This window comes from Emys orbicularis, chromosome 13 (assembly GCF_028017835.1).
Source record: "Emys orbicularis isolate rEmyOrb1 chromosome 13, rEmyOrb1.hap1, whole genome shotgun sequence".
Classification (NCBI taxonomy): domain Eukaryota; kingdom Metazoa; phylum Chordata; order Testudines; family Emydidae; genus Emys; species Emys orbicularis.
Genome location: NC_088695.1, coordinates 10,281,801 through 10,308,473, shown reverse-complemented (window position 1 = coordinate 10,308,473; position 26,673 = coordinate 10,281,801). Strand labels below are relative to the sequence as shown.

At 50.1% G+C, this 26,673-nt stretch overlaps 1 protein-coding gene across 1 annotated transcript; it reads right to left on the bottom strand.

Annotated features, from left to right (window-relative positions):
• Nucleotides 1–735: 735 nt before the first annotated feature.
• LOC135887967 (zinc finger protein RFP-like) lies at nt 736–21,468 on the bottom strand. Its single transcript, XM_065415771.1, has 7 exons — nt 21,039–21,468; nt 16,963–17,058; nt 12,867–13,097; nt 11,435–11,457; nt 10,575–10,690; nt 6,458–6,508; nt 736–1,661 (listed from the first exon to the last, which is right to left on the bottom strand). Exons 1-7 carry the CDS (start codon nt 21,450–21,452, stop codon nt 1,075–1,077), a joined length of 1,518 nt encoding a protein of 505 aa, XP_065271843.1. The 5' UTR covers nt 21,453–21,468; the 3' UTR covers nt 736–1,074.
• Nucleotides 21,469–26,673: the final 5,205 nt, after the last annotated feature.

The window sequence follows — 26,673 nt, the reverse complement described above, 5'->3', positions numbered from 1 at the left end:
TGCCCCAAGTCGGCCGGCTGTCAGGTCTCCCAGCCCGCTTGCAGTGCTGTGTGCCTGGGACATGCACGGAGCCGACCTCTTCTCAGCTACCTCCCCTGCCCCCAGTCTCAGGGCTGTGCTTGTTCCATGCACTGAACCTGCCTGGTCTCAGCTGTCAACCCAGTCTCAGGGCTGGGTGTCTAGACCATGCTCCAAGCCTGAATCAACTGCACCCTTGTTTCAGTGTTGTGTAGCTGGGCCAGGCACCAAGCCTGAGCTACTGGCCTGTGTGACTAGTTGAGCTGGTAGATTTATTTCAAAAGGCCGAGGGGTTCAGTGATTGAGGTGTGGGCCTGCTGCATTAGACAGAGACCTGGCATTAAGGTGTACATTTCTAGCGGAGAGAGTAATTAAGCACTAGAGCTTCTCCCGTTAACATAGCTACCGCCTCTCACAGAGGTGGATTAACTACACCTCTCCTGGTGTAGTTAATCCAGCTCTGTGAAGCTCTCCTGTCGGCGTAGGAGCATCTTTTCTTAAGCATTACAGCGACACAGCAGCGCCGGTGCAGTATTTTAAGTGTAGACCTGCCCTAAAACAGGCAGGCTCTGCTGTGACCCTGGGAGTGGCTCCTGGTGTTTGCTGGTTGGCCAGTTCGTGTGTGTCTGGAGGATCACAGAGTTATAGAGACAGGCATGTAAGAGGGTCGAGAAACTCCTTTCACCAGTATAATGCTGAGCAAGTCAGTCTTGTTCTCCCTCACCATTTTATTGTGAGTCTCGCAGCACTCAGTGTTTTTCTTAAAAGTCCCAGCTGCTGGAGTAGATAGATTGCAAGGGAGCTCAGATTATATTACAGATACATTTCCAGCCTTCATGTTTGTGTAGCAAAGATTGAAAACTGGAAACAAGAACACCCTGAAAGCTGGGAAACCAGAAGGCAAAGAAAAATAACATAATATATAAAAAGATGTTTAAGCCAATCCCATGATTGTGGGGGGCCTGACAGAGTTTTTGAATGCTTGAGGCTGGCAAGACTGTGATTAGAATGGCAAAGTGTGATAGCTGTAATTTATATATTACCTATGTCTTTGCTCTACTTTAGATATCCCATATTGAATAATCCCTGCTGCTCTGTCACAGGTCTGAATGGGTATGCCTGCCAGTGACCATGTCTGCCCCTTCTCAGAAATTCGACACGCCGGCTCCCAAAGAAGGGGATGATCTTCCCGGTAAAAGAGGATGTGAAAGTAAAGATTGTCTCTCTGCCAGAAGATGTAATGTCATAAAATGTAACTTTCTCCCCTTCATAATCCAGGTAAACCCCAATGTTACTGGGTCTACGACGTAGGTCCAGAGCAGTCTTAGGGGAGGTGAGGGCCCAGTACTCATTCCCTGTACTCTGCAAAGCCCAGATCCCCTCTTCTGGTGTACAGCTTATCGCTCCCTCATGTATCACAGACTCTTTGGCAATGCCCAAAACCCAGTCATCTTTGTTCCCCACCTCCACTTCCCAGTAACATCTCCCTGAGGTGAAGCCCTTATAGCCCAGCACACAGGGAGCAGGGTAAAACCTGTTCTGTGGCACTAAATATCCCGTGTCTTGGTATTTCTGTATCACACTCTCATCTGTGGACAGGACGGGACAGGGAATTGCCAGGTCTGGATCCGGAGTGGCCTGCACTGCAAGAGGGGAGAGAGAGACAGAAGGAGAGTGTTAAGGTCTGTCTTCACTGCAGAGTTAACCCAGGCGATTAGTCAGCTGCTAACTCTAATGCCCTTCCTGTCCAAATGCATAAACACCTCATCTGAGTTCTTTCCACCCAGCATAGGCATCGACTCTCTGCACCCACCAGAAGGTCCTGCGGATTAACTCCTCCCCCTCTCCCCACAGCACCTCCCACCTACCGACGGGCCCCACCGATCAGCTCCTCCCCCTCCTTCCCAGCGCCTTCCTCCTGCCACGGATCCATTGTTCAGAGGTGGGTAGGAGGTTCTGAGGGGTAGGGGAAGCTGTGGGGGCAGGAAGAGGTGGGGGGAGGGATGGGGGCTTGGGGAGGGGCCTGGGGCAGAGCGAGGATCAAGTACCCCCCTGGGAACTGGGGAAGTTGGCGCCTCTTTGGAGGCTAAACCACTCCAGTGCTGAGAGTCAGAGTCTGAGGCCAGAAGGGAACCAGGTCATCTAATCTGACCCCCGTATAGCACAGGCCACCAACCCCACCCAGCACCCACCTAACCCAACCCCCAACATTAGCCCAAAGCATGACAGCCTACAGCAGACTGGACTATTTATGTGCCACAGGCAGAGAAGAGGAGGCACCGAGATGCACCAGTGCCCGAGGCCCCACAATGCAGGGAAATGATTCAGTGAGATACCCCCAAACAATCCTGGTACTTCACCGCATCCACATGCTGCAGAGGAAGGTGAAAACCCTCCCCCCCATCATCACTGCCAGCCTGACCTGAGGGAAAATAGCCCTCCAGTGCCTTCCCACAATTCCCCTGTGAAAGACAGGCCGGGTACCCCACGAATCGCTGGGAAAGAAACACAGAATAGCTCAGCTCACGGCGGCACCACCAGCCATGGGATGTGCTCCCAGAAGTCCTAGAGACTCAGCAGCACCAGTGAGGACACAGTAAGTGAGGTCAGGCTCAGCAGCATGGCTCCTTGCGCCCAGCCCAGGCTAACCCGGGTGCCGATCCCCAGGGTTCACTCTGCAGTGCAGACAGACCCTTCCAGGCAGAGCTCAGCCCTGGGGGAGGCTAGGACCATTTCTCACGCTCCCCAGTAGCCCCGGGCTGGCTGGGGTGGGCTCTGAGTGTCAGTCCTGGGGAGCTGCCTGGTGGCTGAAGCTGAGCAGGAAATTCCCCGTCGTTCCCGCCAGGCATCTAGGAGGTATTGTTAGGAGAGGGTGAAAAACTGGGATTTTTTTATGAAGCCTATATGTGCCTCAGTTTCCCTATATGCCGTGTTGTTACCCAGTGGGTGAAAAGGGAGTGTTTGCTCTCGGGGGAAACATAGCAACCAGCACCCGGGAGAGCTATGGATTTCCCCGCCTCTGCGGCTGAGCTGCATCGCCCCAGCTCGGGAACAAAGGACTAGAGGTGGGGGAGGGGTGAAGCGGAAGTTACATGTTGGCTGCAGGAAGCAGTGGGGGGCAGAGGAGCTGACTTCTTGGGGGGTGGTAGACCCTGCTCTGCCTCAGGCCCCACCCTCACTCCACCCCTTCGACCACGTCTCCACCTTACCCCGCCTCTTCCTGCCCCTGCTTCCCCGCCCACCACTGAACAGTTGATCGCAGTGGGTAGGAGGTGCTGGGAGGGAGGGGAAGGAGCTGATTGGCGGGGCCGCCGGCAGGTGGAAGGGGAGGAGAGGGAGGATCTGATCCATGGGGCTGCCAGTGGGTGCTGAGCACCCACTATTTTTTTTCTGTGGGTGCTCTAGCCCCACGGCGCCTATGGTGGGGGGCACACCTGGGAGTCTGAGAAAGCAGATCAGATGGACAGGGAGACAGAGCTTGAACAATGGGGTTTGCACAGCAGGGCTGGGCACCGGCTACAGACTATGCTGTAACCATAGGCACCAACTCCGTGGGTGCTCCAGGGCTGGAGGACCCACAGGGAAAAATTGGTAGGTGCTGAGCACCCACCAGCAGCTCCCCGCCCCAGCTCACCTCCACCTACGCCCTGAGCGCGCTGCGTGCCCTCTTTTTCCCCCTAGCTCCCAGCACTTGCACCGCGAAACAGCTGTTTCGCACGGCAAGCGCTGGGAGGGAGGAGGGGGAACCCAGCGTGCTCGGGGGAAGAGGCGGGGCCAGGATTTGGGAAAGGGGTCCAATAGAGGCAGGGAGGGGGCGGAGTTGGGGCGGGGACTTTGGCGAAGGGATTGGAATGGGGGCGGGGAAAGGATGGAGTCGGGGCAGGGCCAAGGGGGTGCGAGCAACCACCGGTGCTGGGGAAAGTTGGTGCTTATGGCTGTAACCTTCATTTCTCTGTGCTAACCAAGGTCTCCCTGTGCTGTGGTGCAGAGCAGTGGACTAAAACCCAGTTGCTTGACAGTGACAGCGGTGGCTGAGTGTCGCTGCAGGTGCTTGCAGAGGTGTGTTGCTCCCTAAGATCATAGACGCCTCCCTCAGGGGTCTGTCTCAGTTGGACGCCCTGCACACAGCTCCTGTTGTGAGGCAGGAGGGCTGAAGGCCCAGAGGTCCAGCCTGAGGAGTTGGTGAAGCCGCGTGGCTTACCCTGCAGGAAGAGTGGGCTGACGGTGGGGGTCTGGCCCATTGAAGGGGCTCCTCCCAGAGACTGTTCCAAAGCTGGGGCCGTAGCACCAATCCTGGGGATCCGTGGCAGAGGGGATCTCAGTCTCCTCCCCCGATCCCTCTCCCTTGCTGGGGGTGCTCCACATCCAGCAATAGAACAGAGCAGGGGAGGCAGCAGACACCAGGCAGAGGATGTTAACAGGGACACCAGCTAATGCATTTGAAAAGTACTAAATTGTGTCTGCGCTAGTCGCACTTAATGTGGTAACTAGTCTGGTGAGGACCAGGAGTGGGGGTCCAGCCTGCCTCCCGACACCCCTGTTGATTTCAGAGGAGCTATTAAGACTCCTGGAGATTCTCTAACACACCAAAAAGGGACTCCAGGCCCCAGAGTGTTTCCTCCTTCCCCAGTCCAGAGAGCAGATGATCACTGCATGTGGCTGGGGTTTTATATGTGCCTGGTGGATTATTCTTACAATACTGATTTGGGGATTTGTTGCAGAAGGAAGCAAATATGGGATCCCTATGGAGGAAGGCAGTAGACCGGCTTCTGGTCAGTGGATGGGAAAAGGAGGTCGCAATTAGGGTCCTTTCTCCATTCATCCAATAAAAAGCCTTCCCCTGCCAGACCATGACTCTCTAGAGAGAATCTAGTTATACATGTATCTAACTGAGCTCCTTACTCCCTGCTGTTAAATTCCATTCACACTCTGAATACATCTGAGAAGAGACAGTAGCCTGGCTTCTCTGGTGCACGACAGCTCCACGGAGCAGAGTGAAGAGATATTAGGTAGCTAGTGGGTCAGACCAATGGTCCATCTAGGCCAATACAGTGGTCAATGCCAGGTGCCCCAGAGGCAATGAACAGAACAGGTAATCATCCAGTAATCCATCCCCTGTCGCCCATTCCCAGCTTCCGGCAAACAGATGCTAGGGACACCATCCCTGCCCATCCTGGCTAACAGCCATTCATGGACCTATCCTCCATGAATTTATCTAGTTCTTTTTTGAAGTCTGTTACAGTCTTGGTCTTCACAACATCCTCTGGCAAGGAGTGCCACAGGTTGATTGTGTGTTGTGTGAAGAAATACTTCCTTTTGTTTGTTTTAAACCTGCTGCCTATTAATTTCATTTGGTGACCCCTAGTAATTATGTTATGAGAAGGAGTAAATAACACTTCCTTATTTACTTTCTCCACACCCGTCATGATTTTATAGACCTCTATCATATCTCCCCATAGTCATCTCTTTTCCAAGCTGAAAAGTCCCAATCTTATTCATCTCTCCTCATATGGCAGCTGTTCCATACCCCTAATCGTTTGTTGCCCTTTTCTGTACCTTTTCCAATTCCAATATATATTTTTGAGATGGGGCAACCACATCTGCACGTAGTATTCAAGATGTAGGTATACCATGGATTTATAGAGAGGCAACATGATATTTTCTGTCTTATTATCTATCCCTTTCCTAATGATTCCCAACATTCTGTTTGCTTTTTTGACTGCCGCTGCAGTTCTGTTTCTCTGCCTGGTTCAGTACTGGCTTTAGCATGGTCTCCCCCAAAGGGACCATCCAGCAGCTGGGGATGGATGGAGCCCAGCACACGAATCCATGCTCCTGACACTAGGGGAGGAGGGAAGTATAGCATAGGAGCTGGTGGGAGACACTTCCTTAACTCTTTATTTCCCAGTTTCACGTTCTGGAAGAGTACATGGCACTGATGGTCAACCTGCACTCTGTGTTAATGACGTTTTCCAGCAGCGAAGCTTGTCTTTCATATAAAAAATAAAAATAGAGGAAATTTTTAGTCCTTATAATTACTGAGAGAAGAGCAAAATGTGACCTGAGTGTGCCCTAAAGACTGATTATTGGACCTAAAAAATGTACCCTACTTTCCAATTGTAAATAGTATGTGCACGTTCATACATCACAAAATGGGAATGGGTGATGGGATGGATCACTGGATGATCACCTGTTCTGTTCATTCCCTCTGGGGCACCTGGCATTGGCCACTGTTGGAAGACAGGATACTGGGCTAGATGGACCTTTGGTCTGATCCAGTCTGGCTGTTTTTATGATATAATGATTTCTTCTAACCTTGGAATCCATGACTATTTATTGGTGGAAACCTCTTGTTTGAATGCAGAAGCTTCTTCTAAAAAATTAATCCTGAGATTTTAATTAATAATTGTTGTAGGAAAATATCCTCATGAAAACTTACCCTCTTTCTCTGCCTTTGAGATCAGAAAGCGCAGTTGATAGGGCAGGGTCTCTAGAGAAAGAAAAGATCAGAGGAAAGGTGATTTCCCCCTTTCTTGTAGGAAAATAGCCTCATGAAAATGGGACTTGATTCACAAAGAAACTTAGGCAAGGTGATGCTTAGTATCACAACACCCAACATTTAGATACCTAGAAAGATCTCGTGGTTAAACCAACAGACCACCTTGGCTTAACCACGAGATCTTGCATGATCTAAAACATAAAAAGGAGTCATATAAAAAATGGAAACTAGGACAAATTACAAAGGATGAATATAGGCAAACACAGGAATGCAGGGGCAAGATTAGAAAGGCAAAGGCACAAAATGAGCTCAAACTAACTACAGGAATAAAGGGAAACAAGAAGACTTTTTATCAATACATTAGAAGCAAGAGGAAGACCAAGGACAGGGTAGGCCCACTGCTCAGTGAGGAGGGAGAAACAGTAACAGGAAATTTGGAAATGGCAGAGATGCTTAATGACTTCTTTGTTTCGCTCTTCGCCGAGAAGTCTGAAGGAATGCCTAACATGTGAATGCTAATGGGAAGGGGGTAGGTTTAGAAGATAAAATAAAAAAAGAACAAGTTAAAAATCACTTAGAAAAGTTAGATGCCTGCAAGTCACCACGGCCTGATGAAATGCATCCTGGAATACTCAAGGAGCTAATAGAGGAGGTATCTGAGCCTCTGGCTATTATCTTTGGAAAATCATGGGAGACAGGAGAGATTCCAGAAGACTGGAAAAGGGCAAATATAGTGCCCATCTATAAAAAGGGATATAAAAACATCCCAGGAAACTACAGACCAGTTAATTTAACTTCTGTGCCAGGGAAGATAATGGAGCAAGTAATTAAGGAAATCTGCAAACACTTGGAAGGTGGTAAGGTGATAGGGAATAGCCAGCATGGATTTGTAAAGAACAAATCATGTCAAACCAATCTGATAGCTTTCTTTGATAGGATAACGAGTCTTGTGGATAAGGGAGAAGCGGTGGATGTGGTATACCTAGACTTTAGTAAGGCATTTGATACGGTCTCGCATGATATTCTTATCAATAAACTAGGCAAATACAATCTAGATGGGGCTACTATAAGGTGGGTGCATAACTGGCTGGATAACATACTCAGAGAGTAGTTATTAATAGTTCCCAATCCTGCTGGAAAGGTATAACAAGTGGGGTTCTGCAGGGGTCTGTTTTGGGACCAGCTCTGTTCAATATCTTTATCAACAACTTAGATATTGGCATAGAAAGTACGCTTGTTATGTTTGCAGATGATACCAAACTGGGAGGGATTGCAACCGCTTTGGAGGATAGGGTCATAATTCAAAATGATCTGGACAAATTGGAGAAATGGTCTGAGGTAAACAGGATGAAGTTTAACAAAGACAAATGCAAAGTACTTCACTTAGGAAGGAACAATCAGTTTCACACATACAGAATGGGAAGAGACTGTCTAGGAAGGAGTACGGCAGAAAGGGATCTAGGGATTATAGTGGACCACAAGCTAAATATGAGTCAGTGTGATGCTGTTGCAAAAAAAGCAAACATGATTCTGGGATGCATTAACAGGTGTGTCGTGAGCAAGACACGAGAAGTCATTCTTCTGCTCTACTCTGCGCTGGTTAGGCCTCAACTGGAGTATTGTGTCCAATTATGGGCACCGCATTTCAAGAAAGATGTGGAGAAATTGGAGAGGGTCCAGAGAAGAGCAACAAGAATGACTAAAGGTCTTGAGAACATGATCTATGAAGGAAGGCTGAAAGAACTGGGTTTGTTTAGTTTGGAAAAGAGAAGACTGAGGGGACATAATAGCAGTTTTCAGGCATCTAAAAGGGTGTCATAAGGAGGAGGGAGAAAACTTGTTCACCTTAGCCTCTAAGGATAGAACAAGAAGCAATGGGCTTAAACTGCAGCAAGGGAGGTTTAGGTTGGACATTAGGAAAAAGTTCCTAACTGTCAGGGTGGTTAAACACTGGAATAAATTGCCTAGGAAGGATGTGGAATCTCCATCTCTGGAGATATTTAAGAGTAGGTTAGATAAATGTCTATCAGGGATGGTCTAGACAGTATTTGGTCCTGCCATGCGGGCAGAGGACTGGACTCGGTGACCTCTCGAGGTCCCTTCCAGTCCTAGAATCTATGAATCTATAAAGTCACTGTGATTCACAAAGCAGGAGTCAGGCACTCAGCTGGCCTTTGGGAGACCCCTGGTTCAAGTCAATCCTGTGTCGCAGAGGGAGCAGGGATTTGAAATGGGATCTACCACCTCTCAAGGAGTGCCCTAATCTCTGGGCTGTAGGATATTCTGATGCAGGGTGCCCACATGCTCTCCTGGGGGAGAGGTTCCACTGGGGATAATCAATAATTCATTGGGCCAGAGGCAGAGAGAAATCACGAGAATGTCTCTGTAGCCAAGTGGTTAGAGCACGCCCTTGGGAGGTGGGAGACCCAGAAGCCTGTCCCCCTGCTCAATTATTTATACACAGTGGAACAGATTCAAAAGAGGAGACAGAGACCTATATCAGACCCCTGTTAGAATCCCTTCTTCCCCTCTGGGGGGCAGGAGATTTGAACTGGGGGGCTCCCACATCCCAGGTCTGTACCCTAATCACAGAAGTGTACGTTTTAAGGGAGCATCTTGTTCCCTAGGGCCTGGTTCTTTTGGGTAAGTTCGCATATAGGGCCTGAGCCAGTAAGTATGGTCAGAGCAGGCATCTCAGATTGGGGCCTGTAGGCGAGTTAGGAGGAGGAACGCCTTTCTTTCTTTCTATATGCATCCGAAGAAGTGGGCTGTAGTCCACGAAAGCTTATGCTCTAATAAATTTGTTAGTCTCTAAGGTGCCACAAGTACTCCTGTTCTTTTTGCGGATACAGACTAACACGGCTGCTACTCTGAAACCTTTCTTTCCCCTGTTCGTGTATCTCTCTGGGGCTTAGGTGTCTGGACAGTTAGACTAGAACTGCAGTGCACATGCACAGAGGCAGAAACATAGATGCCTAAGGAACATTTACCACAAAAATAGAGGTGATGAGTGATTTTAGGCACCTACAAGATTTGGTAGAAGCTGAGCGGGGGGCTTTGTGAATCCCAGTGTGGTCTGATTCTGGAATTCAGGAGCTAAAATGGCAGGTAGACCCCCAAGTGCTTTTGTGAATCTAGCCCTCACCCTTTCTCTCTGCCTTTGGGCTCAGAGGTCAGTTCAGAGGGCTGGGTCTCTAGAGAAAGGAAGGATTGGAAGAGGTGATTTCATGTTGTCTTGACTCTGGTGACATTCCTACCGTTAATTAATGTAATCGTGCTTGAGAGAGACAAGCTTTGAAGCTTACTCAGAGCTCTTCTTCAGGTCCGTGTAGCTCAAAAGCTTGTCGCTGTCACCAACAGGGGTTGGTCCAATAAAAGCTATGACATCCCCCACCCTAATATCCTGGGACTGACATGGCTACAGCAGCACTGCATGGAACCGTGCTGTAATTCTGAGACAGCCCAAAGGAGAAGACCATAGAACGAGAGGCAGATTGGAATGGGGAGACCTTTACAGCAAGACCAAACTAAAGTGAAATCATCATCCAAAATACATATCTTGCTCGTCTCCATCTCCCACCTTCCTCCAAGGATCTCAAAGCACTGGTGGCATTCACTAATTAGCACAACAAGGTAGGTTGGCCATTATTTCCTCCTTTTGAAAGATGGAGGAACTTGAGGTACAGACTCTGGGATTTTCAAAAGGGCTGAGGCCATATGGTGGCCAACTCCGCATGGACGGTCAGAGAGAGATGGGTGCCTAAATCCCTTAGGTCCCTTAGAAAATCCCAGCCATGGAGGTTAAATTCAACATTTTCTAAAACATCTGGTGATTGTGTCTCTCTGAAATTCTGAGTGGCCAATTTTGGATCTGAGACAATCCAAATGGAGGCCTGGCAAACTGGCATCAGCCCTGAGCCTTCCCCATCCCACCCACAAAGACGTCTAGCTGGGACGAGCTGAGAACTAATAGGCCAGAGTCCATCTCCTTCCACAGTCAGAGGCACATCTCGATGTACCATCACCATAGCATGAACCCAGATAACTGTTCAGTTACCTTTGAATTTCTTCAGAGCCTCCTTTAGACAAACATTTCTTTGGGAAGAGACGCCGACTCTCTCTCTCAGGTCCTCTGGCACGGCCACTGGTTTCTCGAACTTCAGCTTCTCACACCTAGAGGGGGAAAAAAAACAAAAATCTCTAAATCTTTTCTTTCTTTTGTGAGAATGAGCTACCAGAGGCTGCTCTCTTGTGGGCTCGTTGTGAGCTTCTAACTCCCACTGGAGAGTCAACTGCCCTCCTCTCTGGAGTATTTAAATGCCTAGATCCTCAAATGGGAGTTAGAGAGTAAGGGGTCCACAAGCTGCCCCTCAGAGAGACGGGCATAATCTCGTGGGAAAGGATGCTCCAGTGGTTAACGGGTTGCTATAGAACTCTGGAAACCTACGTTCCACTCCCTGCTCGGCCACAGCCTCCCTGCGTGACCTTGGGCAAGTCACTTAAGGACTGATTTTTAAAGGTGCCTCCTGGGATTTTCAAAAGCTCCTAACCAAGCTAGGCTCCCAACTGCCACTGATTGCAATGAGAGGTGCCTAACTCGCTTAGCTGCTTTGGAAAATTCCACCAAGTGCCTAGCTACATGTTGGGTGTCTAAATACCCTGCAAAATTTGACCCCGGGGGTCCAATCCCCTTCTGTAAGGGGTCAGACTCACCCCTGCAGCGCCTCCTGCTGGTCATCTCGGGGAATCAGCTCAATCCAGCCTCCAGAGTGCCCTCTGCAGGCCGGTGATCCGCCTTACCGCTTCTGGCCCCCGTGTCCCTCCCAGGATCCTGGTGCCCTTATCTGGAGCAGTGTCCACCCCGCTACACCTTCCAACATAATGAAGCATAAGGGGGAGTAGAAAGGAGCTACGTACCTGCTCCAGGTGCTTTTGATGTCCTAGAAGAGAGAGAAGGGAGGAAAAAAAAAAAAAAAGAGCTCAGTCCCACGTGCCACAAGCTGGCGATTGCTCCTGCTCTGGAGAGGACTCACTTTGCCATCCCTAGTCGAGCTCTAGATGCAGTTCTCTGTAGTTGCACCTTTAAAATTCCATTCACAGACTTCGATGAAATGGGACCCCTAAGCACGCACCATGATTGTGGGATTTTCTCCTTCTAAATTCTATTCTGCCTCTGCCAATGGCACTTGCTCAAACAAACTCATCAGACACGTGAATCCCTGACTTCCACATGCAACTGCTGTGTCCAGAGCGTTTGCCTTTCTCCATGTGTGCAATTCTGGTCAGCAATTCTGAAAGCTGGATTCATTCCCGTTTCTTAATAGGCCCCGCAAAGAACTTCGCTTTCCTAATCTCCCACTTCCTAGAAACTGGAGTTGTGCCTTTTATTGCTTCCAGATCATTAGGGCCCTTCGTTTTCTGTTTTTATTTTAGTTAAACACTGATAAATTCCCAGGAAAAATTACCACAACAACAAAAACAGGGGAAAATCAGTGCAAAAAAATATTAATTTTTCTAGGTAAATATCGGGGTTTATTTTGGTGGATGGAAAGACGGGGGAAAAACATATTCAGTAGATTAATGGTTTGAATTCTGTTCATCACTGTGGTTTGCTGCAGAACTAAAACAGAACTCAAAACAGAACACCCCACCCCTGAATTTAAGAAAACAATAGATCTCTAATCCCCAATTAAAACTTTTCATTTGAACAAACAGTTTTCTGGTGTAGACTTAGAACTATTAGCCTATAAATATTCACATTTGATAATTGGGCCACACCATTTGAGTACGTGGTGGGTGTGAGATTCATCAGTACGTCCAGATGCACACGCACTTCAGAGTTGTGTGCGTGCCTGTTAGTTTATTATGTGTATCTTCTAGAACAATATGTTCTTACTTCACCAGGCAGCTTTTTATATACACACAGACTAATGTATTATCGTAATACAGAGATCTCATGCAACATATTGTATTTTCCTAATAAAAAGTTATTTTTTATATATTTGAAGAATACAAAAGGAGGATGAAAATCAGAAAAAACTGAATAATATGTTTTTGTAAAACCCAGGAATTTTTTGGTAAAATTGGTTTAAATTGAAAACAAAGGGGCTTATACACAGTATGATGTATCAAAAAGGCCTGAAACGTCTGCCTTTAAAACAGCAAAATGGTTTCCACATTGGAAATATTAGAAATGTCACATTTTGTTTTCCCAAACTTTGCTAAAGGACACACTGACAGTCTCCATTGTGGAATGGGACCTCTCCAAGTACTTAGTAAACTCCAAAGTTAATCAATCAGAATCTCTCCCTTCCCTGGGCAGGGATCTGGGTGTCTCTAACTGTCTCACCTGCAGGAATTGGCTTGTTGGCTGCTGACACTTCTCTTCTATCTCACTGATCAAGTCACTGAGATGGGAAATCTCCTCAGACACTTTGGTGACATTTTCATCCTGTATCTTCACAATTTCCTTGTCCAAATCTTCCAGTTGGGCCAGCAGGAGTCGCTCTTGCTCCTCCAGGAATTGCCGCAGTTGCTCAAATTCAGACACAATCTTCTGCTTCTCAGCTTCTATCTTTCCCTGTAATGAAGAGACAAACAGGAAAAGGACAGGTCAGGGACTAGGGTTGCCAGATGTCCAGATTTCGAAAAGGAAACCAGGCAGTGTCTGGTCAGCACACTAGAAGTCCGGTTACCCACAGTTACTGGCTTCCAACACCAGGGGATGGGAAGAGCAGCAGCTGCTGCTGGGAACCTGGAGGAGCACTCAGGGATGGATCTGGGGGGAGAGAAGTATGGGCAGGTCCCCTGTCCTGCTCCAATCACCCCTTTAACCCCAGAGCATGGCTCTCCCTCCCCCGCCCTGCGCCAGTCAACTCCACCACACCCCTAGAGCCCTGCTCAGCTGGTAGGGGGAGGGAGGTGGAGAGAGCAGCAAGCGACAGTGAGAGGGGGAAGAGGAGTGGGGGGCGAGGCCTCGAGGGAAAGAGGCGGAGCCTGGGACGGGGCAGGTTCCAGCGCTCAGCGTCCGGTTTTCACAAATGAGAAAGTTGGACAGCCTATCAGAGATATGGGGAGAGTCTTAGAGCCCTCTTTTCATATTACCCTACTACGAACATACGGATGAGATTTCAGGAGAACATGCCTGATAGTTACTAGAGAGAAGATTCAGCTGGCCTGAATGAATAACGTGTTCCAAAGTGCCTTGGTGACTTAGGAGTCCAATTCCCATTTTCAAAGTGACTTTTGGTGCTTAGGAGCCTAAGTTTCTTTGAAAGTGACTTTTGAAAATAGAACTTAGGGTAAATTTTCAGAAACAACAAAATCATTTAGGAGCTGAAACCCATTTCAAAAAATGTATAAGGAGCTGCTTTTAAAAGATATTTAGGTGTCTAAAGAGGCATATAAGCCCCTAGAGGTATTTTCAGTATCACTTAGGTGCCTAAGTGCCCTAGACTACAGAGGACATTAGGTGCTACTTAGCTGCTTTTGAAAAATCTCACTAGGACTCTCTCTGCATTTTAAGCTCCTAAATACCTGTCAGAATCTGGCCCTTAACAACTTGCAAAATTGTAAACCTTAGGGTCCAAAATCACTTAGGCACTTTTGAAAATGTCACCCAATATCTCTAAAATGATGAGTCTTCAGGTCTGAATGGCTTAGTATTTTCTGCTGATCATCTAGAGTCTTCCAATAGCAGAAAGGTTGGAAGGGGGAGTCTGACTCAGAATCAGGAATACATTGGCAGAGAGTTGTGGAGAAGACTGAAGGAAAGTCCTGCTGGTTATCCTCACAAAACGCCAGGTACAACATATACTGTGCAAAATGCTTTTTCTCCAGCTCTTACATGTTTCATCTGGCATTTTGTTAATTACATTGTCCCAGAGGAAACCAGTCATGTCTGGTAGTTATAGATCAGAGGTGGGCAAACTACAGCCTGCGGGCCACATCCGGCACACGGGACTGTCTTGCCTGGCCCTTGAGATCCCAGCTGAGGAGGCTAGCCCCTCCCCTGATGTTCCCCTCCGCCCCCCACCCAGAAACTCAGCTTGCTGCGCCGCCAGCGCTGTGGGTGGTGTGGCTGGCTCCGGCCAGGCAGCTGCAAACTCCTGTCGCTCTGAGCGGCATGGTAAGGGAGCGGGGAGCAGGAGGGTTGGATAATGGGCAAGGGGTGCCAGGGGGCAGTCAGGGAACAGGGAGCAGGGGGCGGTTGGATGGGGCAGAGGTTCGGAAGGGGACATGGGGGGGGGGGGGGGATTGGATAGGCGTGGGAGTCCCAGGGGCCTGTCAGGGGCGGGGGTGTGGATAGGGATCGAGGCAGTCAGGGAACAGGGAGCGGGGGGGGTTGGATGAGGGTGGGGTTCTGAGGAGGGCAGTCGGGGGGAAGTCGGGGGTAGGTAGTGGGAGGGGGCAGGTAGGGGGCGGGGGCCAGGCAGTTTGGGGAGGCACAGCCTTCCCTACCCGGCCCTCCATACAGTTTTGCAACCCCAATGTGGCCCTCGGGCCAAAAAGTTTGCCCACCCCTGTTATAGATGGAGATTCAGGGGGAGGATTTCAGAGATACAAAACAGCCACTGGGTACCTAAGTCCTATTGACAGTCAATGTGACTTACGCACTAATCACCATATGTGCCTTTGAAAAAAATCTCCCCTCAAATCAGAGTTTGTAGTGGAGGAAAGACAAAGACAAACATGATCACACCCTGTAAGGGTGTGTCTACAAGAGGCAAAGTGCTTGGGGTTATCAAGATGATGTTTAAAAAATACGTGAACGGTACAGAGTAGAAGTTTCTGGAGATCAGGGAATAATGTACAGATTATCAAGGGGTGCGAAGTTCGGTTTAAGATTCGGTGGCGTAAGGAATACATAATCTGCAATATCCCCGATTGGGCTAAAAGGTTAATGGGTCAAAGTACAGACATTGAGATATGAGGGTATGTTGTTCATATAATAGCTATGTTCAGGTGTGGAGTATAATGAGTGGATACGATGATGATGATGGATTGACCCTCATTTGGTGAGATTTAACGTTCAGTGAGTTTATGGTTCCAGTTCATATGGTCCAATGGACAAAGTCTCTCGGTCCCCAATACATCATAGCTAACCCTGATCTAAGCTGGACCTTGCTCCTAGTTAGCACATTTTATCTCAGTTTAACTGGACAAGGTGAACCCTACACACCACACTAGGGTCAAATTAAATTAGGTTTACAGTGTTTGCATGTCAGGGGTTTACACCAGTATGAAAACATTACATTACAAAGTGGTTTGAGGTACATCTGTACTACACAAATGTAGAGAACGTACACTATATGCCCCTGCTAACATGGGCATAAATAGCAGTGTAGATGGTGAGGCATTGCTTAAGCAAGTAGAGTCGTGATATGTCTGAACCCTCTGGCTATATACCCTACTGTAGCGGGGCAGCTACCCCACTCCTGGGGAAAAAGGTAGGCTGATTGGGGCGGTGGCCACAGCTGTGGCCACACCCAATCAGGCCACAGTTGGCCCTGATATAAGGGCTAAGGCAGGAGCTGGGTCAATCTCTCTCCAGCCTTGGAGTGGGAGGGATGTAGCTGCCTGGAGCTCAGGGTACTGGGAGCAGAGCAGTGCCGGGGAAAGGCAAGAGGAGCTGGGGAGTTCCCGCCTGGCAACTCTCCAGGCTGAGGCACTGTTAAGGCCTAAGCAGGTATTGGGGCTGCAGAGGTGCAGCCTGGGGATAGGCAGAGGCAGCTGGTCCCACCCCCTTGCGGATGATGAGTGGCCATTACAGACTGCAGTCTGCCCCAGAGAAAGGGGGCTAGATGATGACTGGCAGTAGCCACTGAAGCAAGGCGGGAATAGGGGGAGGGGGTTCCCTTGGGAAAGGAAATCCAGAGTGTGGGGGCACTGCTGTGGGGCAGCACCCCAAGGTAAGGGGCACTGGGGTCCAGGAGGGACCCGGGGGCCTGAGGCAGGAGAGACACCAGCCAGCAGGAGGTGCTCTGAGTGCTGGAAAAAGCTAATTCCCAGATGACCAGCAGGAGGCGCTGCGGCAGTGAGTCAATGATCTGCTACACCTACATACATGGCTCTATACACCCGCAAGCAGTGCCTCCCCCATCTACACTATTTTTAGCAGTGTAGTGTCCCGCTGCCTCCCTGCCACTGGAGCCTTTCCTTGCTGCAGGTAAAGGCTCCAGAAGTGGGGAAAGGCTCCGGCAGCTCTGCTGCCTCCCCCTGCTGGAGCCTTTTCATTCACCCACCACAGCGTGGACACAGCCTGCTTTTCACTGTGCTGTGTAGCTACACATACCCTGCAGGTCGCCCCCAGAACTGTGCAGTGTAGATGTAGCCATAGCTAAATCAGGCAGTGCTGTGTATAGACCAGGGTTGACACTCTCCCCACACAGAGAGATACCAACTTTGACAGATGTAACTGCTGGACCATAACAATGGGCACCTACCAGATATTCCTGGCTTTGCTTCTCTCTATTCTGTTTCCACTCCAGAAGTTCTTCTCTCTCTTGCTTCAGGGTGTTCAGTCGGGTTTGAATTTGTTCCTGAGGCAAGAAAAACAATGTTTGGGAGGGTCAGGTGGCTGAGGAGTCCGTCCTCGCAGATACACTTATATACATTGCAGCGCTGATTTATTACTTGAGGCTGGGATTTTCAAAGAAGCCTCATGGAGTTTTGTTCTCAAGCTACCATTGACTTTCTATGTCCCGCTCAGGCTGTCCCAGACAGTGCTCATGGCAATGTCACAATTGTCTCTTGAGAGGTGAGAGATTCTGGTTCAAATCCCTTCCCCTCACTCTCCCACATACCAGGTGAGTGCCCTTCCTCCAGGCTAACAGTTATGAAGAAGGTCTGCTGCCTCCTCCCTGGCCGTTTTGTGTGGAGTGACACAAGTGCAGAACTCCATCGTGCAAGAAACAGTTTAGATGTCTAAGCTGCCTGACTCCAGGAGAGGGGTTCCCAGGTGTGGATCACAGAGACAGGCGCATTCCTACACCAAACTCTGAGGGGGTGGGGCTTAGGACACACCCCTCTCAGCAGCATCTCCCATTGTAATCCTGTCAATTACAGGCCAGTAAGCCTAAGGGATTGTCGATAAGTACAGCACTGCAGCTGTACCGATACGTCTGTGCTGCTGCAGCGCACGCGGTGGAGATGCTCTATGCCAAGGGGAGAGAGCTTTCCCGTCGGCATAATAAACCCACCTCCAGGAGCGGCAGAAGCTTAGGGTGGCGGGAGAAGCTCTCCTGCTGACATAGCACTGTGCACACGAATGCTTATGTCACTCAGGGAGGTGAAATATTCACAGGCCTGAGCAACATAAGTTTTGGCGACATAGGCTGTACTGCAGACAAAGTGTAACTTCAGGACCAGGCAAACTGGTTGAAACTATAGTAAAGAACAAAATTGTCAGACACAGATGAACATGATTTGTTGGGGGAAGAATCAACACAGCTCTTGTAAAGGGAAATCATGCCTCACCAATCTATTATCAACAAGGATGATCCACTGGATATAGTGTACTTAGACTTTCAGAAAGCCTTTGACAAGGTCCCACACTAAAGTCTCTTAAGGAAACTAAACAGTCATGAGATAAGAGATAAGGTTATCTCATGGATCAGTAACCAGTTAAAATATAGGAAACAAAGGATAGTTTTCACACCGGAGAGAGATAAATACCAGGATCCCCCAAGGATCTATACTGGGACCAGTGCTATTTAACATATTCATAAATGATCAGGAATAGGGGGTAAACAGTGAGGTGGCAAAGTCTGCAGATGATACAAAATTACTCAAGGTAGTTGAGTCAAAGCAGACTGTGAAAAGTTACAAAGGGATCTCACAAAAATGGGTGACTGGGCAACAAAATGGCAGCTGAATTTCACTGTTAATAAATGCAAAGTAATGCACATTGGAAATCATAATCCCAACTATACATATAAAATGACATGGTCTAAAGGAGCTCTTACCACTCATGAAAGAGATTTTGGAGTCATCTCTGAAAACATCTTTTCATAAAAGCTAACCGAATGTTAAGAACCATTAGGAAAGTGATAGATCAGAAGACAGACAATATCATAATGCCACTATATAAATCCATGGTACATCTTGAATACGTCATGCAGTTCTATTGGCCCATTTTAAACAAGATATATTTTAATAGGAAAATGTACAGTGAAAGGAACAAAAATCATTAATGGTCTGGAACAGCCTCCCTATGAGGAGAGATTAAAAAGATGGAGTGTTCAGCTTGGAAAAGAGACAACTGGGGTTGGGGTGGAGATGTGAAAGGTCTATAAAATCACAGATGGTGTTGAGAAAGTGAATAGGGAAGTTTATTTACCCCTTCACATAACAGGAACCAGGGGAAATTAACAGGCAGCAGGTTTAAAAACAAACAAAAGGAAGTACTTCTTCACACAACACACAATCAATCCATGGAACACATTGCCAGGGATGTTGTGAAGGCCAAAAGTATAACTGGGTTCAAAAAAGAATTAGATGAGTTCATGGAAGATAGGTCCATCAATGGCTATTAGCCAAGAGGGTTACGGATGCAATCCCATGCTCCAGAGATCCCTAAACCTCTGACTGCCACATGCTGGGACCAGATGACAATGGATGGATCATTCGATAATTGCCCTGTTCCGTTCATTCCCTCTGAAGCACCTGGCATTGGCCACTGTCGGAAGACAGGATACTGGGCTAGATGGACCTTTGGTCTGACCCAGTGCAGCTGTTCTTATGTCCTTAGTGATTTTCTAGGTGCCTAAAAGTTAGGCATTGCAATGCTGAGCATCACAACACCCAAGTCGCTTTGGGGATTCAGGACTAAATCTCCTTTGAAAATGAGACTTCGGCTCTAAAGTCAGTTGGTGCTTTTGAAAATGTGCTCCGAGGATCTTCTTCTGTAATTCACCAGGGGGTGAGGTGTTGCAGAGCCACACAGAGGATCTAAAAGCACAGCTCCCATCCATTTCAATGGCAGCTGGGAATCTCAGCCCTGCATTACTTCTATGCTGTATGTGTCATGCTGCCAGGGAACAGAGAGGCCTTGGGGGCACCAGACCTGATGTAGAGGCTTAGGGACTTTGTCCAGACAGCCCTTTGCCTTCAGCGAATCCTCCAAATGCTGCAGGGCAATGGGTTGAAGTAGGGTTACCATATTGCAATACTGCAAAAAGAGGATACTCCACGGGGCCCCGGCCCTGCCCCAACTCTGCCCCTTCCCTGCCCCGCCCCAACTCTGCCCCTTCCCCAAAGTCTCCGCCCCCTCCCCTGAGCACCCCGCATTCCCCCTCCTCCCTCCCGCCCCCCGGCTGCTGCTGCGCTGGGGAAGTTGCTTCGGCCCTCGCCGCGGTGGAGAGCAGCGGGAGCCGGGAAAGTTGGAGCCCGGGGAGGAGGCGGTTGCGCGCTCGGATGCCGCCGCCGCCTCCGTGCCCCGGCAGATCGGGGGAGTTGTTAGTTTTGCTGCAGCCACTCCACTCGCACTCGGGGTCCCCCGAGCGTCTTTTGCCCGAGTGCGAGTGGCTGCAACAAAACTAACAACTCCCCAGTTCTGCGGGGGCACAGAGGCGGCGGGCGGCATCCGAGCATGCAGCCACCTCCTCCCCGGGCTCTGGCTGCTGCTGCACTGGGGAAGTTGCTTCGGCCCTGGCGCGCGGTGGAGAGCGGCGGGAGCCGGGAAAGTTCAAGCCCGGGGAGGAAGCAGTCCCCTTACCCTGCCTCCCTATTTTCCCGGATATGTCCGGCTTTTTGGAAATTCCTCCCGGACTGGGATTTGAGGACCAAAAATCCGGACATGTCCGGGAAAATCCGGACGTATGGTAACCCTAGTTGAAGTTGTATTCATTTTCCAGCAGGGTAGGATAGGGTGTCATGCTCCCATGCAATGACAGGGAACAGTATATGAAGAGAGCTGGATGTCAGGGAGTTAAAGCCGAGCAACTTACAAGGAAGGACGTTTTGGTAAGAGTGTCTAAAACACTTTTTTAAAACGTGTATATTAAACTCCAGGGCCTAATGGCAGAAAGGGACTCCAGGTTAAAAACCCAACACACTCACAAAGTTCATAAATAATGGGTTCGATTGTTTGGCATGGGGGAAAGGGTTTGTTCTCACTTCCGAGGTGCTCCAGTACTGAGACTCAGTGTGGTCCTGGGAATTTGGTTCAAATAGATGCATAAACCCAAAGCAAAACTCCAAAGTATGCGTGGGCGGGACGTGAACCATTGGCTCGGGGAGGATAGCCACCAGTCCAGCCCCATCTGCCCAAGGTCCCCCATCCCCACCAGAGCCCCCTCACTGTGACAGCTGGCCCCTCCGCCCCAGAGCACCAGGCAGGCAGTGCAGCCCTCACTGTCCCCAGCCCCAGGAGCGCCAGGCGGCGCGAGCACCAGCCCCAGCTGCCCGGAGACCTGGGCTGCAGGCCAGCCCCCCACTGACCCCAGCCCGCGGAGGGGCGAAGAGATGCAGCACGGGGGGCACAGCTCCGCTCCCTGCCCCGTGCCCAGCCGTGGCCTACCTTGTGCTCCCGGGCAGCCTCCTCTACAGGGACCACCCTGTGAGCGTGGTGCGCCTGGGACTCCCTGCAGATCACACAGATGAGAGTTTGGTCCTGGTTACAGAAGAGTTTGAAAGGCTCCTGGTGCGCGTTGCACAAATCTCCTCCTGCTGCTGCTGCTGGGACACTCAGCTGCTTGGCGATTTCTACCACGTTCCCCAGTTGTCTGTTCGGCCTCAGGGTCCTCTGGGGAAAGGTCTCTCTGCACTGAGGGCAGGAGATGTCTGTATCTGGTCTCTCCCAGCACTGGGTGATGCAGGCTCGGCAGAAACTGTGCCCGCAATCTAAAGACACTGGATCCTTGAAAAAACTCAGACAGATGGAGCAAGTAGCTTCATCTCGGAGACTCTTCAGAGGATTCCCTGCTGCAGCCATGGCTCCCTGCAGACAGTGTAACAAGATAAGTTTCGTTTCCTGCCAAACCCAGCAAGCTGCCTTGTAAAACAGGTTGCCCAACCTGGAGCCAATCAGGCTCTCCGGCGGGAAATTAAAAACAAGCAAACAAAAAAAAACCCCATCAACACAGACACAACAGACCAGAAGCCACCCCCACCCCACCCCCCAGAAAAGCCCCCAAAGAAGCAACATGCTACTTAAAGAAATGAAGCAATTACATACACAAAGAAGCCAATAGAGGCTTGCTGGGAGCAGGCTTGGCAGCTTTCTTTCTACACCACAGAATAAACCCAGGCTCAGAGTCAGGTTTAAGGCCAAGACCCTTTCTGTACCTCCTTTGTAAAGCACTTTGAGATCTAGTGCAGGAAAACACTATATAAGAGTGTTACTAATCCCTAATAGTTAGAGATCATTTTAAACCTTGACCAATTTATTCCGTCCAAAAAAATTATTTGCATTAACTTAACTATTCTAACTCTGGGGTTTCTAGTTATTCATATCATCAATATCCAATCCCTTATTTGCATCTTGCTAAATTACTGGCCTCAAAAGCTCCATGTGGCAATGAGTTCCACAGTTTAATTACATGTTTTGTGTAAAAGTATTTCTTATTGGTTGTGAGTTTGATCCCTTTCCATATAGCTCAGTGGTTTGACCATTGACTTGCCAAACCCAGGGTTGTGTGTTCAATCCTTCAGGGGACTATGTAGGGATCTGGGGCAAATATCTGTCTGGGGATTGGTCCTGCTTTGAGTAGGGGGTTGGACTAGATGACCTCCTGAGGTCCCTTCCAACCCTGATATTCTATGATTCATCAACTGTCCTCTTTTTCTTGTGTTATGAGACAGGCAGAAAAGACGATCCGAACCCAGTCTTCTCTGTCCCATTCATTATTTTATACCCTTTTAGCCTGTCCCCTCTTATTCATCTCCTTTCTAAGCTAAACAGTCCCATTCTTTTCAATCTTTCTTACCAAAAGAGATTTTCCAGACCCCTCATTATTCTCATTGCCCTTCTCAGAACCCTCTCTAATACTGCAATACCCTTTTTCAAATGGTGTGATCAGTACTGCACACACGACTCTAGGTCAGTGGTTTTCAAACTTTTTTTCTGGTGACCCAGTTGAAGAAAATTGCTGATGCCCACGACCCAACGGAACTGGGGATGAGGGGTTTGGGGTGTGGGATGGGCTCAGGGCTGGGGCAGAGGGTTGAGGTGTGGGGGTGAAGGTTGCAGGGTGGGGCCGGAAATGAAGCGTTCAGGGTGTGGGAGGGGGCTCTGGGCTGGGGCAGCGGGTCAGGGCTCTGGGCTGGGGTTCAGGCTCTGGAGTGGGGCTGGGGATGAAGGGTTTGGGGTGCAGGAGGGGGCTCTGGGTTGGGGGGGCTTAGGGCTGGGGCAGGGGATTGGCGCGTGGGGTTGGGGCGCAAATCAGGCTTACTTCCAGTGGCTCCTGGTCAGTGGCGCAGCTGGGGTGCCGAGGCAGACTTCCCGCCTGTCCTGGCACCATGGACCGCAATGTGCCCCAGAAGCGGCCAGCAGCAGGTCCGGCTCCTAGGCGGATGAACGCAAGCATTGCCGCGAGGCTGTCGCCTGCAGGCACCGCCCCGCCAGCTCCCATTGGCCAACGGGACTTTTAATGGCACGGTTGGTGGTGCTGACCAGAGCCACCGTGACCCAGTCCTTTCCATTCCGCAACTCAGTTCTGGGTCGCGACCCACGGTTTGAAAACCACTGCTCTAGGTGAAGGGAAAGGCTTGTGCTGGTAACTAGCCAGTTCAGCTACACCGATATGAGCAAGGATTAGAACAGAGAGGATTGACACCAGATTAACTCCAATTACAAATCAGTGTAAACGGGTGCACAACAGGTCTCTCACACACGTGAGTACTACTCGACTTCAAACTGGAACAGGTGCAGAGAATGGCTATTAGGATGATCCGAGGAATGGAGAGCCTACCTTATGAGCGGAGATTCAAAGAGCTTGGCTTGTTTAGCCTAATTGAGGAGGGTATGATGGGTCCACCCATGATGGTGTGTGGCCCATTGGCGACTGCCAGTAGCAAAAATCCCCAATGGCCAGAGATGGGACATTAGATGAGGAGGGCCCTGAGTTACTACAGAGAATTCTTCCCCAGGTCTCTGGCTGGTGGGTCTCGCCCACATGCTCAGGGTCTAATTGATCACCAGATTTGGGGTCGGGAAGGAATTTTCCCCGGGTCAGACTGGCAGAGACCCTGGGGGGTTGTCGCTTTCCTCTGCAGCATGGGGCATGAGTCACTGCTGGTTTAAACTAGTGTCAATGTTGAATTCTCTGTTACTTGAAATCTTTAACTCATGATTTGAGGACTCCAGTAGCTCAGCCAGAGGCTGGGGTCTGTTGCAGCAGCGGGTGAGTGAGGTTCTGTGGCCTGTGATGTGCAGAAGATCAGACTAGATGACCACAATGGTCTCTTCTGACCTTAAAGTCTATCAGACACACTGGGGGGCCTTTACCTGTTCTGGTACATCGTCCCAGCCCCTGGCATGTGGCTAACGCCCTGTGTCTCCTCCCAGTGCCCCCCAAGGTCTCGGTTTCCTGCAGAGACGCCCCCGATGGCTCCATCACCCTCTCCTGTCACGCCAGGGGTTCTTACCCACGTCCCATCCACATCTCCTGGATGTGGGATGGAAAAGACATCCTGGCGGAGAAAGATTCCAGCGGGATCCTGCCCAACGCTGACGGCACCTACCATACGCAGTCGTCCCTTGAGATCTCCCTGCAGGAGAAGGACAGGCACCGCTATGCCTGCCGGGTAGAGGACAGCAGCCTGTCAGAGCCTGCGCTCGTCTGGGGTAAGGGAGGGGTGAATGGGGGGGTGGGAAGGAGGGGGAAGGCACAGCCCTCTAGGAATTTCAGAGATGGGGTGAGGCCCTGTAGCAGAAGGGTCAATATCCCTGCCCGTCATCAGTGTGAACTTTTCTAGTCAGGGTATTTGTGTGATACACAGAAATGGCCGATCCCTCAGAGAATCTGATTTTCTGGCCATGGTGGCATCCAGTGACAGTGAGTTCCACAGGCTGATGATATTACAAGTGAAAGGCCCAGCTGCTGTGTGGCGTGTGTGTGGCTGGCAGTGCCTGTCAGAGTGCCCAGCCTTTGTGCCCCATCCCTGTCCCCCTCCTGGCTCAGACTTTCCTCTCCTCTGGAGGCCAGGTCTCTGCAGAGGCCCTTGCGGAGAGGTTCAAGGCAGAGGCCCGTGGCTGCCCCAGGAGGATGGCCCAGCTGGTGCGCCCCTCGGTGACCTGAGCCCAGATGCCCCAGTGCATTATTGGGGGAGGGGAGCAGTGACTGGAGATGAGCGCCGACTGCTGGTTACTCTGGGCCTGACAATTCCTGGGCCTGTGGAAATCTGCGAGGCCGTCCCCAGACCCCAGCCATCACCCTTCCCTGGCTCCCCGGGAATCTCTGACACATGCGCTGCCTTCGCTCAAAACCCAGGGAACCCCAAAGAGCCGACACAGCATCCAAAGGTCACCCCTCAGAGCAAAGCTCGGCCAGCGTCTCAGCACGCACTTAGCATGACTCTGGGGACGGGAGTGCAGGCCTGCACCCAGAGCCCTGGGAGATGGTGCGTAGGGTTGTTATGTTATCTCCTGGAGACCTGCCCATTGTCAGGACCGGGGGTTTCTGTGCAGAGTGTAGTTTGGGGTCCGTCGGGGGCACAGCGGGGGGAAAGCCAGAGCTGAATTTTCATCCTCCTTCCCTAGCTGGCATCCTCCACAGGTAAAGCCGCCTCTGAACAAGTTTCTTCTCTCTCCGTACCACAGCAAAAATCAGAGAAGATTCTGCCTCCAGCTCTTCATCAGGAAGAGACACCCGGAGCATGGGAGCCCGGAGCTAGGTACAGAGTGACCCTGCCCATCCAGTGAGGAATTATGGGATGCCACCTCCATCTGTGAGGCAAATGGGCCCGCTTGAAAAAACTGAATGCAAAAATTGTGGTTTGTAGGAAGAAGACTCTTTGCTCTAATCCAGCTCCACTCTGAGATGCCACCAACTTTTGTGACATACAAAAATCTGCTCCAAACTGAGCCGCTGAGTCTCCAGATATCGGAGGGTGCTTTGTTAGCATCTCTCTGTGGAGCAGGACCTGTGGAAAGTTGAGGATCTATCCCTCTCTGGCTGTGGCTGAGGGGATGTAGAACGGGTTTTTCCCTATTTCTTTTCCAGTTCCAACTTTTGCTGGCTTTGCATTTTTAAGAAATGATTTCTGGGGGCTGTCTCAGGACCTCCAATTTTCAGATACCTAAAGACCTGCAGACTGCATGTATTTTTGGATCCAAGGGATATTATTGCAACCTGAAATTAAGGGAGTGAGGAGCTCCTTCATTTACATAAATATGTCCTAATCAGACCCCCTTGGGTGATGCCAGTGACCTTAGAAGGAGATTGCCCTATTCTGATTGGCCACAGGAGTCCTGAGGTTCCAAGGGGGAGGGGCCAGCTGGGTCATCATCTGCAAAAGCCAAAGGAAAGGAAGAAACCTTTGTTCTGGCTTTTTGGCCTTAACTTGTTAGGCTGGTTTGCACTGGCTGCTGGCCTCTGGCCGTGCCACAGAAAGCGCCCTGTGGTTCATTCACCCCCCAGCTGGCCACTGAGAGGTAGGAGTGAGCAACGTGGGGCGTCCAAGATCTGACACCTACAAGTGAGTCACCGCTAGCGAGCCTGCAAGTCCATCAGCCTTAATACAAATGAGCTAGGCGCTGACTCCATGGGTGCTCCGGGGATCGACCAGCTCCTCCACCTCCCTCCCAGTGCCTCCCACCTGCCGCCAGGGTCGGCTTTAGGAAGTGCGGGGCCCAATTTGGACATTTTCGGCGGGGCCCCAGCAGGGATGACTAAAAAAAACAACAACGTAAAAAAAAAAAAGCCTTTCATTTCTTCCATGTATTATTTACTTTCCATAATTATATAAATAATAAAATTATATATTATGTACATTGCGTCATATATGCTGTTGGTCGGTTATTAATGACCACCGTTTCACATGTGTGCACATGTGTGGGTCCCAGCTGCTCCCTGCCCCCCTCATTGAAGCAGGTGTGCAGGGTTACTGCCCTGGGAACTGCAGGGCACCAGTGGACATGGGGCTGGCTGGAGGCAGGGCAGGGGCTGACTGGAGGTAGGGTCTGGCTGCAGGCAGAGCAAGGGGTGCGGGAC